Source organism: Gracilinanus agilis, chromosome 2 (assembly GCF_016433145.1).
Source record: "Gracilinanus agilis isolate LMUSP501 chromosome 2, AgileGrace, whole genome shotgun sequence".
In the NCBI taxonomy this organism is placed as follows: domain Eukaryota; kingdom Metazoa; phylum Chordata; class Mammalia; order Didelphimorphia; family Didelphidae; genus Gracilinanus; species Gracilinanus agilis.
The window spans coordinates 484646194-484660456 of NC_058131.1; the positions used below are offsets into that span (position 1 = coordinate 484646194).

The 14263-nt window shown below is 42.1% G+C and overlaps 1 protein-coding gene across 1 annotated transcript in view; it reads right to left on the reverse strand.

The window, feature by feature from the left end:
* Positions 1-220: 220 nt before the first annotated feature.
* The window catches only part of ISM2 (isthmin 2), a 32737-nt gene continuing 18694 nt past the window's right edge, over positions 221-14263 (reverse strand). The window contains exons 2-6 of the mRNA XM_044662114.1: positions 12664-12915; positions 7556-7916; positions 4495-4635; positions 4005-4082; positions 221-900 (exon numbers count right to left, since the gene is read on the reverse strand). Coding sequence (XP_044518049.1) covers positions 383-900; positions 4005-4082; positions 4495-4635; positions 7556-7916; positions 12664-12915 — 1350 coding nt within the window. The 3' untranslated portion in view covers positions 221-382. The remainder of the gene's footprint in view (positions 901-4004; positions 4083-4494; positions 4636-7555; positions 7917-12663; positions 12916-14263) is intronic.

Genomic DNA, 14263 nt, shown 5'->3' on the forward strand with positions numbered 1-14263 from the left:
TCTTTCATACACTTACACCCATTTATTCACACACACACACACACACACACACACACACACACACAGGTGCTTTCTTCACCTTCCTTATTCTAAACAAGAAAGTGACAGGTAAAGCCAATTAATCAAGAAGTCCCTCCTGCAGGGAGACTTCTCACTCCACTAAACTGGGAGAAAACATGACAGGTCAGAGATGCCCAGGAAAACCATCCCCCATGAAACACCTTAGCATAGACACCCCAGTTGTGAGGTGTTCTTATCCTACCCTTTTCCAGATATTCCTAGGCAGCAGCCAACAGGACCCCCATCGCCTCTGGCCCAGCCACCAGAGACAAAGCCAAATCTCCATTCATCCTCCTTTTCTTGGGCCTCCCTGACCCCTAGGTTAATACTCTTTGGCTTCCTGTAACTGGGCCAGGTATTCCTCCTCAGGTGGGTTGTCAGCACAGGCCCGCCCATTGTTTGGAGGTCTTGCTGCATGATAACGACTCCAGTCACCTTTGCATAAGATCCAAGGCAGGGTGTCCACCTTGAAGTGTAGCTCTGGGGAGAAGTCAGTGCTGATGAGGTCAGGTGCGCCAGCCCCCTTGCCACGAGTCAGCAGTCGGCTGCCCTCATCATAGCAGCAGTGCTGGGCAGCCAGTGTGGTACTGTCCAAGGAGAGGAGGGAGCGCAGGCAGAAGCGGGCAGTGGGCTGATAGACATCCAGACGCTCCTTGGGGCCACTCGCATCCCTCCAGCGGAAGCTTCTGCCTTGCTGCTCATCGGGAAGGCTCACAGCACTATACACAGCCTCCAGAGGGTAGGCACATGGGCAGCTGGGCAGGTCTGTCAGCACCTTGCTCATGTATTTGGCCAAGAAGTCACTCTTGCAGTTTAGCCATTTCTCACAGCTGTCCACATCTGGGGGCAAGGGTTGGGACAGAGAAAGAATGCAGTTTGACTGCTTGACAGTTGGTACTCAATAAACGTTCATTGAGAAAATGAAGGAACAAGGCAGATACAATCATTCCTTTCTTATCCTCCTCAAAGCATCCAGGAGAGGAGGATGCCATTTTGAACTTGGCAAAGAGATCTACCCCTGGTTAAAAGTCTAACCTTTAAAGGTCTTTTCCCCTAACCTGTTTCCAGGGGGACTCTGGGAGTAGAATCAGAATAAGAAGTCAGTTGGGCAAATTCCAGTGAGAAACACTCTTTTCTCCCTCTCAGTTCCTCAAACTCCTCCTCAGGAGGAAGAGGTCCAAACAAACCTATAGTAGCTACAGTGGGGAGAGCCTGCCCTGCTTTCCCAGGACTACCATGGCAATGTAGTCCTTCTAGGGAATCAGAGAATCCCAGAGAAGGCAGAGACCTCAAGAGATTGTCTTATCCAATTCATTTTACCTGAAGCATGTACAGCCTTTGTATATCACCACAGCCAAGCAGCTCAAACTTGAATATACCTCCAATGTCACATAACATATTAACTGACAGTTATAGCCCATTTTATTTTGAACAGCTCTAATTATTAGGAAGAGGGCGGCTAGGTGACACAGCTTGGATACAGCACTGGGTCTTGAGTCAAGAACACCAGAGTTCAAATCCAGCCTTGGGCAGCATGAATCTAGGCAAGTCGCTTAACTCTGTTGGCCTCAGTTTCCTCATCTATCAAATGAACTAGAGATGGGAATGGCAAACTACTCCAGTATCTCTGCCAAGAAAACCTCAGATGATGTCATGAGGAATTGATCTCAACTGAACAATAACAAATTATTAGGAAGGGGGACCAGTTTTGATGCCTGAGTAAGAGGCTCCATACACCCGTCTCTGATATGTCTTGGGGATTATCCCTGAATAGTAGGGGTATTTTGGGAGAGGAGAAGGTGTCATATCCCACACAACCATTCGTGAGAATAGTTAAGGTTCAGTTTTACTTTTGCCACTTTTAATTTCGTGATATGGGTAAAATCCCTGGTGCTTATTTCCTAATCTGCCAAATGGGCAGGGTATAAAACCTGTCCTGTTAGTGGCTCAGTGGATAGAGCGCCAGGCCTGGAGTTGGGAAGACCTGGGCTCTTAGAGAATTTGGGTTCAGAATCTGCCTCCAAAGCTTGCTACCTGTGTGAGTCACTTAATTTCCCTCAGTTTCCTCATCTATAAAATGAGAGGGCTGCATTAGATGGCCACTGAGGTCTCTCCTAGGTCTAGCTCTATGGTCCTGTGATCTATTTAATTCTCATCATAATTCAATGGAGAGGACAAGAGGCAGGTTTTTTTTTTAACCCTTACCTTCTATCTTAGAGCCAATACAAGTATTAGTTCTAAGGCAGAAGAGTGATAAGGAGTAGGTAATTGGGATTAAGTGACTTGCTTAGGGTCACATAGCTGGGAAGTATCTGAGGTTGAATTTGAATACAGGTCTTCTTGACTCCAGGCCCAGTGCTCTATCTACTGAGCCATCTGGCTGCCTCTGAGGAGCAATGTGGTAGGATGTCATGGGTCTGGTTTCAAATACTTGATAGTTGTGTGATCTTGAAAAGATCATGTAATTTCTCCATGCCTCAGTTTCCTTATCTGTAAAGTAGTGACAATGACACTTGTATAGCCTACCTCAGAAGGTTCTTGTGAATAAAGTGTTTAAACTTAAAAATGCTACATAAATGGGCAGCTAAGTGGCTCAGTGAATTGATAGCCAAGACCAGAGATGAAAAATCCTGGGTTCAAATCTGACCTCAGACACTTTCTAGCTGTGTGACAGTGAGCAAATCACTTAACCCCAATTGCCTAGCCTTTAGTATTAATTCTAAGATGGAAGGTAAGAATTTTTTAAACATTCTACATAAATGTGAGTGATTTCCTCCTCCCAGAATGGGAAGAAATAAAATTCCAAGGGTCTTTGTGACTAATCCAAGCCTTATTTGAGGACTACTCTATTATTTTTTGGGTAAGAAAAGAAGTTTCTTATTCAGGGAATTTAGTTTTTCCACAGTCAGATGATTCTATCCCTATCCCTTGTATAATTCTCCTCAGAAGGGAATGTATGTTTTATAATCTATAATGTAAAGTTTAAATTCTTTGAGAATAATTTTAGGATAAGAAATTTGCCATCTCCCCAGAATCCAGACAATGAACCTATTGGAGAAGGCACCAAGAAGATGCCTGAAGAGCCTTCACTGGATCATGAAGATCCAAAATGAACTTTAGGGTGCAGTTGATTGAACTATGGGGAGTTGAATGCATTTGTTTTGAATGTACACTCGTATGCCAATAGGGAACTGCCCCTAATTAGCTTTTTCTCAATGCGGCTAGTTTTTTGTCCTCTTTTCTTTTATCTCCAAATTTCTATAATTTAAAAGTTATGTTTATAAGAATGTTCAAGGAGACCAGTCTCTTTCCACTCTCAGGGGGGAATTTGTTAGTGGAAATTTGGGGTCCTTGGTCTTAATATCAAGATCCATGACATAAATTTCCTGTGGATGCTTAGGGGACTTGAGAACTACGTTTCCCATGATTCAATGGGCTTCCTGCCCTTACATGGTGAAGTAAAACAATGTAAACAGGGGCAGCTGGGTAGCTCAGTGGAGTGAGAGTCAGGCCTAGAGACAGGAGGTCCTAGGTTCAAACCCGACCTCAGCCACTTCCCAGCTGTGTGACCCTGGGCAAGTCACTTGACCTCCATTGCCCACCCTTACCAATCTTCCACCTATGAGACAATACACTGAAGTACAAGGGCTTTTAAAAAAAAATAGAGAAAACAATGTAAACAGAAGCTTAAATAGGGAGTTTGGGATTGGTACACTCTCTTTTTCCTGTGGAGCAAGCCAGGTGGGCAGAGGTAATGGCGGGGCATTTGAATTAGATCTTAGCAGGCATGTGGCCTTCTTAATTACCAATATGGCTTTAAATAAACTATTAATACTTTTGAATATATCCATCTATATTAATATTATTTTTAATACCCTCCACTTATTGCCCCATCCCCAATCCTCCCTCAATTCCCCAAGCTCAGGGCCAAGCTCTGTACTGACCTGAGCCAAGCATCTGGGTGTCATTGTGGACTTCTGGCAGCCAATCCTCACTGGGAAAGCCTGTCTTGCTTTCTGTTCCTTTAATAAGAATGAGAATCATTGCAAAGCAGTGATCCGTCTCCACTCCAAGTCCCACTGAATTTACAAGCCCTTGACCCTATTCCTTAACATTGAAGACCCAGTAGATTGGAGAAGTAGACTTGGGGCTACACCTGGAGTGTGACAAAGAACCAGTGGATAATCTTAGTAGCTGGGCAGGAGCCCTTGTTACTTCCATGAGTGTCTGAGCAAGGTCCAAGGGGACCCAGATTAAGCCTAGAACTCTTGAATCTAATATGGGACTTATATTTCTTGTTCTTTCCCCACATATCCTCACCACCCCTCAAGACTTATGTCCTGCTTACTTCCACTTAAACCAAAAATACTCAATTCCCCAGGGCATTCAGTTCATCCATACTAGCTTCCCCCTTTACAGGGCCCACACTCTTACCAGGGCATCGAGGCAATTCACAAATTCGAGACTCTGTTGCTGTGCAGGCATAGCCACAGGAGCGGGTCCTTTTCTGAGTGCCACTGCTGCAGGTGACACTACAAGAGGACCAGGGGCTCCATTCCTCTTCCATCTCATAATCTGGGCATGGAAAGAGAGCACATGATAGATACAGCTGGGTTGAGGGGTAGTTCTAGTGAAGTAATACATTAGGATGTAATGAAGGGAAGGATGAGAAAGGGAGGATACAAGGAGAGATACTTTGCGGCATTTAAAAAAATAAACATACAGGGTGCAGGGCAGCTACGTGGTTTGGTGAATTGAGAATCAGGCCTAGAGATGGGTGGTCCTGGGTTCAAATCTGAATTCAGACACTTCCTAGCTATGCGACTCTGGGCATGTCACTTAAGACCTATTACCTAGCCTTTACTGCTCTTCTGCCTTGGAACTGAGATACTTAGTATTGATTCTAAGATGGAATGTAAGGATTTTTTTTTTTAAATGCTATATAAATACACAGTTCTAAGATAGAAGGTAAAGGTTTTAAGAAAAGAAATAAATGCACAGGGGGCAGTTAGGTGGCTCAGTGGATAGAGTGCCACAAAGTCAGGATGACCTGGCCTCATATTTGATCTCAAGACACTTCCTAGCTCTGTGACCCTGGGTAAGTCACTTAGCCCCATTTGCCTAGCCCTTGCCCTTCTGTTTTAGAGTTGTTACTAAGTAAGGTTATAAAAGTAAGAGCATAAAAGGGTATAAAGAGTAAGATTATAAAGGTATAAAAAAATAAATGCACAGATTTTTAATGTCACAAAATTCTGTTCTCTATGATATGTAGCTATTTTCTTCTTTGATAAACTGTATATATTACAGTGAATATGAACCCTGAGTGAAGCTATATTTTTATTGTAATTGGGTTGCCAACAAATGTAACTTAGTTAAAGACCACAGATATCTTATCTCAGTTTTCTTGTGAGACCTCCTACCTTGCTCAGACCTCCCACAGATTTGGAGTCAGGAACTCTACTTGGTATAATTTCAGCACCTGGCACAAAGAGTTATTTAAGTCATTTCAGTCATGTCCAACTCTTTGTGATTCCATTTGGAGTTTTCCTCGGCAAAGATACTGGAGTGTTTTGCCATTTCTTTCTCCAGTTCATTTGAAAGATCAGGAAACGAAGGCAAGCAGGGTTCCTTGCCCAGCTAGGAAATGGTCTGAGGCCAGATATGAATTCATGAAGATAATTCTTCCTGACCTCAGGCCCAGCACTCTATTCACTGTGCCCCCTAGCGATCCAAGCACATATAGTAGTATTTGCCTAATAAATGCTCACTGGATGACTGGCAGAAATAATATTGCTTATAGATTAACTCATTTGACTAATTAAGGGAATTTGAGGGTCTAGGAACATTTCCTGCTTATTTGCTCAGAGATAAGATCTCATTGGTCATATACGGACTTCACAGAATATAAACTTCTTGAGAGAAGGAATTATTTTTTTTTTGTTCTGGGTATTTTTTTTCTTTATACCTCCTAGCCTAGTACCTGGCAGAGAATGCATTTAATAAACATTTGTTACTGATTGATTCTTATCAAACCTTTGCCAATGACTTCATGGCCTTGAACAAATCACTCCCTCTGGAGTGGCTCATCACCACAAGGTCAGCCAATAAATGAAGTTTTTGTTTGTTTTCATCTCTGCAGCTCTTAAATGGAGAGGCCATCTCTGATTCAAAGTGTAGTACAGTGATGTCAAACTTGAATAGAAACATGGCCACTCACCATTTTAAGGATCCTTGTAAGCACATATTAACTTAATTTTAAAATGTAATATTATCTAAGTTTTATTGTATTTTTCTTTATTTTGTTAGGTATTTCCCAGTTATATTTTAATCTGGTTTGGGTCCCACTCAGTTGTGTCTGGGTCATGTGACTTGGGATTAAGTTCTACCTCTGACACATATGGCTAGGTGACCCTGGGCAAGTCATTTAACCCATCCATACTCTAGGTAATCACAGCCCCAGTTGTCCAGCCCTTACTGTTCTTCTGCCTTGGAATCAATACTTTGATTCAATTCTAAAACTGAAAGTAAGATTTTTGTTTGTTTGTTTGTTTTAATACTGTAGGGAAGGGGCAGCAAGATAGCTCAGTGGATAGGGTGCCAGACTTGGAAACAGGATGTCCTGGGTTTAAATATAACCTCTGATGCTTTCTACCTATATGAACTTGGGCAAGTCCCTTAACCCCAATTGCCTAACCCTTAATGTTCTTCTGCCTTGGAACTGATACTCCATATCAATTCTAAGACAAGAGGTAGGGTTTTTAAAAAATACTCTAGGTAACTTTCTAAGACTACAAGTTGCAGAGAAGGTTCCAAAACTGACCTGATTGGTAAAGGGAATTATTTGGCTCAGAAGTTCTTTATATCATTTAAATCACTGGTCTGTTTCCTCTCTCCAATTCTTGATTCTATCTACTATCTACTATTCTATCACAGAGGACTTGTGATTTAGTTTGGTGGAAACATTGTAGACCTAGAACTGGAAGGGACTTTATAGTTCATCCAGACCAACCCCCTCATTCTACAAACTGAGGCCAAAACACGTTAGGTAACTTGCCTAAAACTACACAAATCATAGGTTCATGCGAACTCAAGAATCATTTGAACAAGGGCAGCTAGGTAGCAAAGTATATAGAGTGCCAGACAAGGAGTTGGAAGAACCTAGGTTCAAAACTGGCCTCAGACACTTCTTAGCTGTTTGACCCTGGGAAAGTCACTTAACCTGAACTGCCTAGCCCTCACCACCCTTCTGCCTTGAAACCAATTCTCGGTGTTCATTCTAAGATGGAAGGTAAGGGCTTTTAAAAAATCATTTGAACAAATGAATTATTGTTGTTGTTGTTGTTGTTGTTATTATTATTTTATGCCCAATCCACAGAAAAGGTGATCTCTCTAGCTTTGCCCTTTTCCTATGACACTCTGCTTTCTCTCCCAGACTTCCCTTTCCCTCCTGGGAATGTCTCAAGGTGTACACTGCCCCTGTACATGGTATACTCACCATAATTATATTTCTCCATGAAGTCCCAAGTCTTTGGTGTTGGCCACCTTTGATTCCAGTTGCTTCCTACTCCACTCAGCATAGGCTCTCCCTCTTCATCTTCATCTTCTTCCTCCTCATATTCTGCAGCATAGTCTTCTTCATTGGCCTCCTCCTTTCCCTCTTCCTCTTTGAGGGCTTTCCCCTCTGGCTGGGGCCCAGATCCTCCCTCCTCACCCTCTGTATAGCCCCAGAACAGAGGCCAGAAAAGCTCTTTGGCAGGAAGCCAGCTGGGGGAGCCCAAGGACCAGTAATCACTGGTTTCTGTCAACAAGTCCATCTCCATCTCAGCCTGCAGGTCATCTACCACCTCAATGGTCACCTGGGTGGGGGGGGGGGATGCCAGGTTGGGCAGTCAGGGAGATCTCAGCAGCAAAACTGCCACTTCTGTCCACAACAATAGTAATGGTATAGTACTTTACCATTTATAAAATACTTTCAAATACAGAATCTCATTTATGCCTCATAGTAACCCTATAAAGGAGGCAAGATACCTGCAGGATCATGGATTTTGAGCAGCAAACATCATGTAGTTCAACCCCCTCTTTTTCCATATGAGGGATATGAAGCTAAGAGAGAGTGGGTTGCTTAGAACTATGCTTGGAACATTTTTTTAAATGGATTTTTAATGTAGATTTTAAAAACAACAAATAATGGCTCTCTATCTCCTGTGTGGCATTCAAAGTCCTTCATCATCTACACACCTCCTACCTTTCCAGTCTTCTTGAACTTTACTCCCTACCATATATTCTATTTTTTTTAAACACTTACCTTCTGTCTTAGAATGAATTCTATACAAGACTGTGTATTGGTTCCAAGGTAGAAGAATTGTAAGGGCTAAACAATGCTGGTTAAGTGACTTGCTCAGGGTCACAAAGCTAGGAAGTATCTAAAGTCAGATCTGAACCTAGGATCTCCCTTCTCCCACTATGTATTCTTCACTACAGTGACGTTGGCCTCTTGGCTATACCATGAACAAGACACTATATCTTTTGGTTATGGGCATTTCTTTGGCCATCCCTCATCCCTCTTGTATTTTACCTACTGACCTCCCGCGCTTCCTTTATGTACCAAATCATATTACATCTTCTACAGGAAGCCTTTTCCAACTCCTCTTAATTCTACTGCCTCCCCTCTGTTAATTATTTCCTATTCTGTATATAATTTGCTTATATATATTTATTTGCATGTCGTCTTTCCTGTTCGTTTGTGAAATCCTGGAGGGCAGTGACCATCTTTTATCTTTGTCTCCCCAGCACTTAACACAGTGCCTGGTACATAGTTATGAGCTTAATAAACATTTATTGATGGATTTATCTGAGATTTCAACTGGTGCAGGGTCTCCTGGGTGAAGAAACTCATTCTACCACTAAAAACAGGTAACTTTTAAAACTCAAAGTCACTGATAGTTACCTAGTCAGAGGTGGGATTTGAACCTTGCTTTCCCTGACTCTAGGGTCAACTCTCTTCCACTAGGCCAGGTTGCCTCTCTTCCTGGCACAGAATAGTTGACTAATAAGTGCTTAATTTGCTAAGCTCACACAAGTAACAAATGGCAGTCAGAATTTGAACTCGTGTCCTCTGATGCCAAACCTGGCACTCTTTCTACTCTAGCAACTTGCCTTCTTCACATTGAGGTGAAGATGCAAGGAGGAAAGTGTTATATGAATGTGATAATATTAGTTAAGGTGATATTATTATTACCCTTCCTGAAGAATGGTATTTTTTCTGATGTTTCAGGCCTTGCCAGTGGCCATACCAGTGTTGGAATACCTCCTAGCACATCTGTCTCACTTTCTTCTCGTAGGCTCAGTTTCTTCATCTACAAAAATTGGGCACTTACTAGCGATGTGATTCTGGAAAAATCTCATAATCTGCGTCAGTTCTCTCATCTGTAAAATGTGGCATAATAGTACCTACCTCCCAGAGTCATTGTGAGGGCCCCAATTAGTTTGAATAACAAATCCTGGGAAATAGTTGTGTTATTTGAATTTTCACTGCATTTCCCCATAGTTCTGAAACCTCTGGCTAGATTTTAACTAATAATAAATTTGAATAGTGTGAATTTTATAACATCTGACCACTTCACAGGGTTGCTATTTGCACTAATTGAAACCTAGCTGTCATGGTTGTAAAGTACTCTCTAAATGCTAGCTTTTATTAGCTATTTTTGTGATTCTACCTGTACTGTCTACCTTGAGAATTATTGGGAGGAAAGTTCTTTGTAAACCCCAAAATGCTAGACAAACATGATCTGGTGCTAATATCCCCGTTTTATGAATGAGGAAATTGAGGTACATAGTTAACTTTCACTAAGGCTTGAGGCAAGGAGAGAACCCAGACATCCAGTGCTCTTTCCATCTCATCTCCCTAACATTCAGTTCCAATAAGAGGGAACAAGAGGATAAGGGTCAGAGGAACAGGAATGAATGGAACGTTCTCCTTTAGCCTTTAAAGACAGGAGGGGAAGGAAGAGTTCTCAGCCCCAACCCCTTTGTCCAATCCCAATGGCTTGGACATAATGAGCGCTCCTAGGGCAAACACAGAGGAGGTGGCCTCCACTTTTCATCTGTTGAGAGCACTGTCCAAGATAAAGTCCAACAGAGCCCATTTGATACAGCCTGAGTCTGGGAGAGAGCTGGGAGCCTAGTCATGACTCGTAACAAACTGTGAGACCTAGGGAAAAAACATGACTCCCAGGGGCAGCTGGGTGGCTCAGTGGATTGGGAGTAAGGCCTAGAGACAGGAGGTCCTGGGTTCAAATCTGATCTCAGACACTTCTAAGTCACTTAACTCCCATTGCTGAGTTGTTACTGTTTTTCTGCTTTGGAACCAATGCACAGTATTGATTCTACAATGGCAAAATGATTCTTCTGAGCCAACATTTCCTTATCTACAAAATAGAGATTATAATACTGCCTGCTCTATCTACCTCATGGGGCATGATTAAGAAGAAAAAATGAGATCGCAAGGCCTTAGGGACCCTAGAGAGTTCAATCTCCTTATTTTATAAATGAGGAAATTGAAGCCTAGAAGAGGGTAACTGATAAAGAGGTTTCAAACCAAGGGTTCTAATTTCAGAACTATGGCTTTTTCTACCTATTATAAAAAGAAAGGGTATATGGGGGTGACTAGGTGGCCTAGAGATGGGAGGTCCTGGGTTCAAATCTGACTTTAGACACTTCCAACTTCCACTTGACCCTGGGCAAGCCACTTAACCCCTCAATGCCTAGCCCTCACCACTCTTCTGCATTAGAAATAATACACAGTATTGATTCTAAGTTGGAAGGTAAGGGTTTATTAAAAAAAATGGAAGGTGATAATATTTTTATATGATAATGGCATATATATGTCATATATATATTTCTTTATAATATTTATTTTTTTATTTATAATATGTAGTACAATGTGATATAAGTACACTATGAAATATAGAATATATTATATGTAGTATAACTATATTATAATTATACATAATATAATATAATAATATAAATAAAACAAATAATAGAATATTATATAATTATGGTATAGAATAATATAATAGAACTATCTTATATAACTATATTAATTATATTGTTACATGAGGAATTTCTGCCCACCATTTCTAAAAGCACAGGTCCAAGGGGTAAAATTTGATAGGAGCTTTAGCGATCTTACCTCCTTCATCTTAACTCCATGGATAACTTAAACCCATGGCTAGTGCTGCTTTTGGGGTTTTCAGGTCATGGTTAGAAGTCACCAAAATTAGAATCCACCTTATCTAAGTTATTCTCTGCTTGATGGCTTCCTCCCTATGCCAAGTTCTAGCCTACCCAGGAAAAACTGAATTCCCAAGCCATATTCCCTTAGCCCTTCTCCCTATATCCATTCTGGCCAGCTGTGCTCAGTGTGGGGCCGAAGGGGAAACAAAGTCTGCATTCTTTTCCATGCAGCCTGCGCTGGGATTCTCCATTTTTGACCTCAGCTTCAACCAAAGCCTCTCTGAAGAGGAATAATGAAGCTGAGCCAGGCTCAGCCTCCACAGGACTGGATGGGCAAAGGATTCGAAAGGATTTGAAAGGTTCTCTACTCCTGTGTGTTGTCTTCCCTATTTCTGGCAGTAAATAGGAGCTGGGAAGCATTTTGGTATTAAAAGGTGGATGTCTCAGATCTGTTCATTTTCCAAGTTTTCCCAGGCTGAGAAACTACATTTTCAAGTGCTTATAGTCTGAGGCAGGTCTGGGTGGCAACATGAGTGCTGGATTTGGAATCAGAAGACCTGGGTTTCAGTCTTAGGACCAATAGTTCTTGGGTTTGTGATTCTGGGGAAGTCGATTAAACTGCATTTCCTCAACAAAAATTGTATTACTTATTTCATGAGAGGAATGAAGAAAACCCTTTACAAATCTCAAAGCATTATATGAATGTGAATGACCATAACGTTCTTCAATTCCTGAACAAAACTTACTTGTATAGAATGGGAGGGAGGAGTACTCTAGCCTCTATTACTAGACGCATTGACCATAAGGCTGACATTTGGAAAGAACTTTAAGGATTCCACCCCCTCCATCTTTTTTTGTTTTGTTTTGTTTTGTTTTAAACCCTTAACTTCTGTGTATTGTCTCATAGGTGGATGATTGGTAAGGGTGGGCAATGGGGGTCAAGTGACTTGCCCAGGGTCACACAGCTGGGAAGTGTCTGAGGCCAGATTTGAACCTAGGATTCACCCCCTCCATCTTAACTCCATCGTCCTCCAAAGCACTAAGGTGGCTATTTGAATGATGACACCTGCGGTCAAAGGATCATAGGATTATAAACTCAGAGCTGAATGGACCTTGGAGGTCATCTAGGCCAAGCAGCTCCTTTTACAGATGAGGACACTGAGGCCCTGGGAAGCAAAGGGACTTACTCAAGGTTGCACTTGTAGTAGATGGCAGTCAGGATTCAAAATCTGGGGTCATGGTTCCTAATTCCAAATCTGGGAATCCTACTTTGCCATACTGCCTCCCAGATGAGTTCTATTTCTCCCCTACGTCACCCCATCCCATCAGTCCTCTATTCTCTAACCCAACTTCCCAGATACTCACCTGAATGTTGGGGTTTTGGGCACTGAGATCTACATCAGCCAATCCAGGAAGGCTCTGAAGTTCCAATAGGAAGGGAGAAGTTTCCAGGGTAGTAGGAGGTTCACCATCCTTTGGACTTTGATGGGTTGGGTTCACTGGTTGAGATATGCCACGGCGCTTATGTCGTCGAAGACCAGCTTGGTTCCTGGTCCGGGAGGACAATGGCGCCTCCTCCTCTTCTTGGGGTAACCTGGGACCAGGTGAGGTAGAAACCTGAGGAAATGAAGAGGTGCCCAGGAACAGTCAAGGACCCCTTCTAGAGAGCTGAGCTATTAACAAAGTCAGCAGTGGCTGACCCAAGTGGTGATGAAAGCACAAGATTTGGAATAAAGGTGCCTAAATTCTAATCCCAGCCCTAACTACTAACTCTCTAAATCAGTGATGGGCAAACTTTTTAAAGAGGGAAATGCTCATGTGTCAGTGTGTTTCTAAGGTAACTCTTTCCAAGTTTCATTGTATTGTATCCTACTCATTGTATTTGTCAGATTAGGAATGATGTCACCCAGCCGGATAGAACTTTTCAGGGGGCCGCATCTGGCCCTCGGCTGTAGTTTGCCCATCACTGCTCTAAATAATCTTGGTTAATTTCTGTAATAGCCCTGAGTTTCAGTTTCCCTTTGTGTAAAATGAGGACCTGCTGTATCTACTGTGAAGAATTTCTGTGAAGATGAAGTCAAATAATGAATATAAAAGGTCTTTGAAACTGATAAAGAGCTATATGAATGAAAGGTATAATAATGGTTTTCAGAATTCACTCATCAAATGTTTTCTGAAGTACTTATTATGTAGGTAGGTCATTGTGGGGAACACAAAAGGAAAAATAGCATGGTCTTTCCTCTCAGTAGTAAATTTCTGATCCAGTAGAAACCCATAGGAATTTGGCATACAGTAGAAGCTCAACAAATGCTTAACAAACTAATCAATCGGTCGCAGGATATTAGGTCTGGAAAGGGAGTTTAAGAAATTATCTCTAGGTGACTCAAGTATCAGACCTGCAGACAGGAGGTCCTGGATTTATATATGGCCTTAGACACTTCCTAGTTGTATGACCCTGGGCAAGTCACTTAACCCCAATTATTTGCCCTCATCACTCTTCTTCTGCCTTGAAACTGATACTTGGTATTGATTCTACGACATAAGGTAGGGATTTTTAAAAAAGAGAAAGAGATTATATAACCTAACACCTTCATTTTATAGATGAAACATCTAAGGCCCAGAGAGGCTAAGTGATTTTCCTGGGGTCACACAGCAGCACAGTCACAACTAGAACCCAGGTACATTGCTTCCTGTCTTGTGCTCTTTCCCACTACACCATGCTGTTACCATTATTATAACTACTCCCCTCCCCTCCCATCCTTTCCACACCTATCCCATCTCTCTTTTGCTCAGACCTTAGGCTATGTCTCCTCTCCATTCCCATCCCATCTTTTTTCTCTTCCTCATATCTTCATCCTATCTTTCTTCTCCTTACACCTCCCACAACACTATCTCTGTTCTCTCCCTTCTCTTCTCTTCTCTTCTCTTCTCTTCTCTTCTCTTCTCTTCTCTTCTCTTCTCTTCT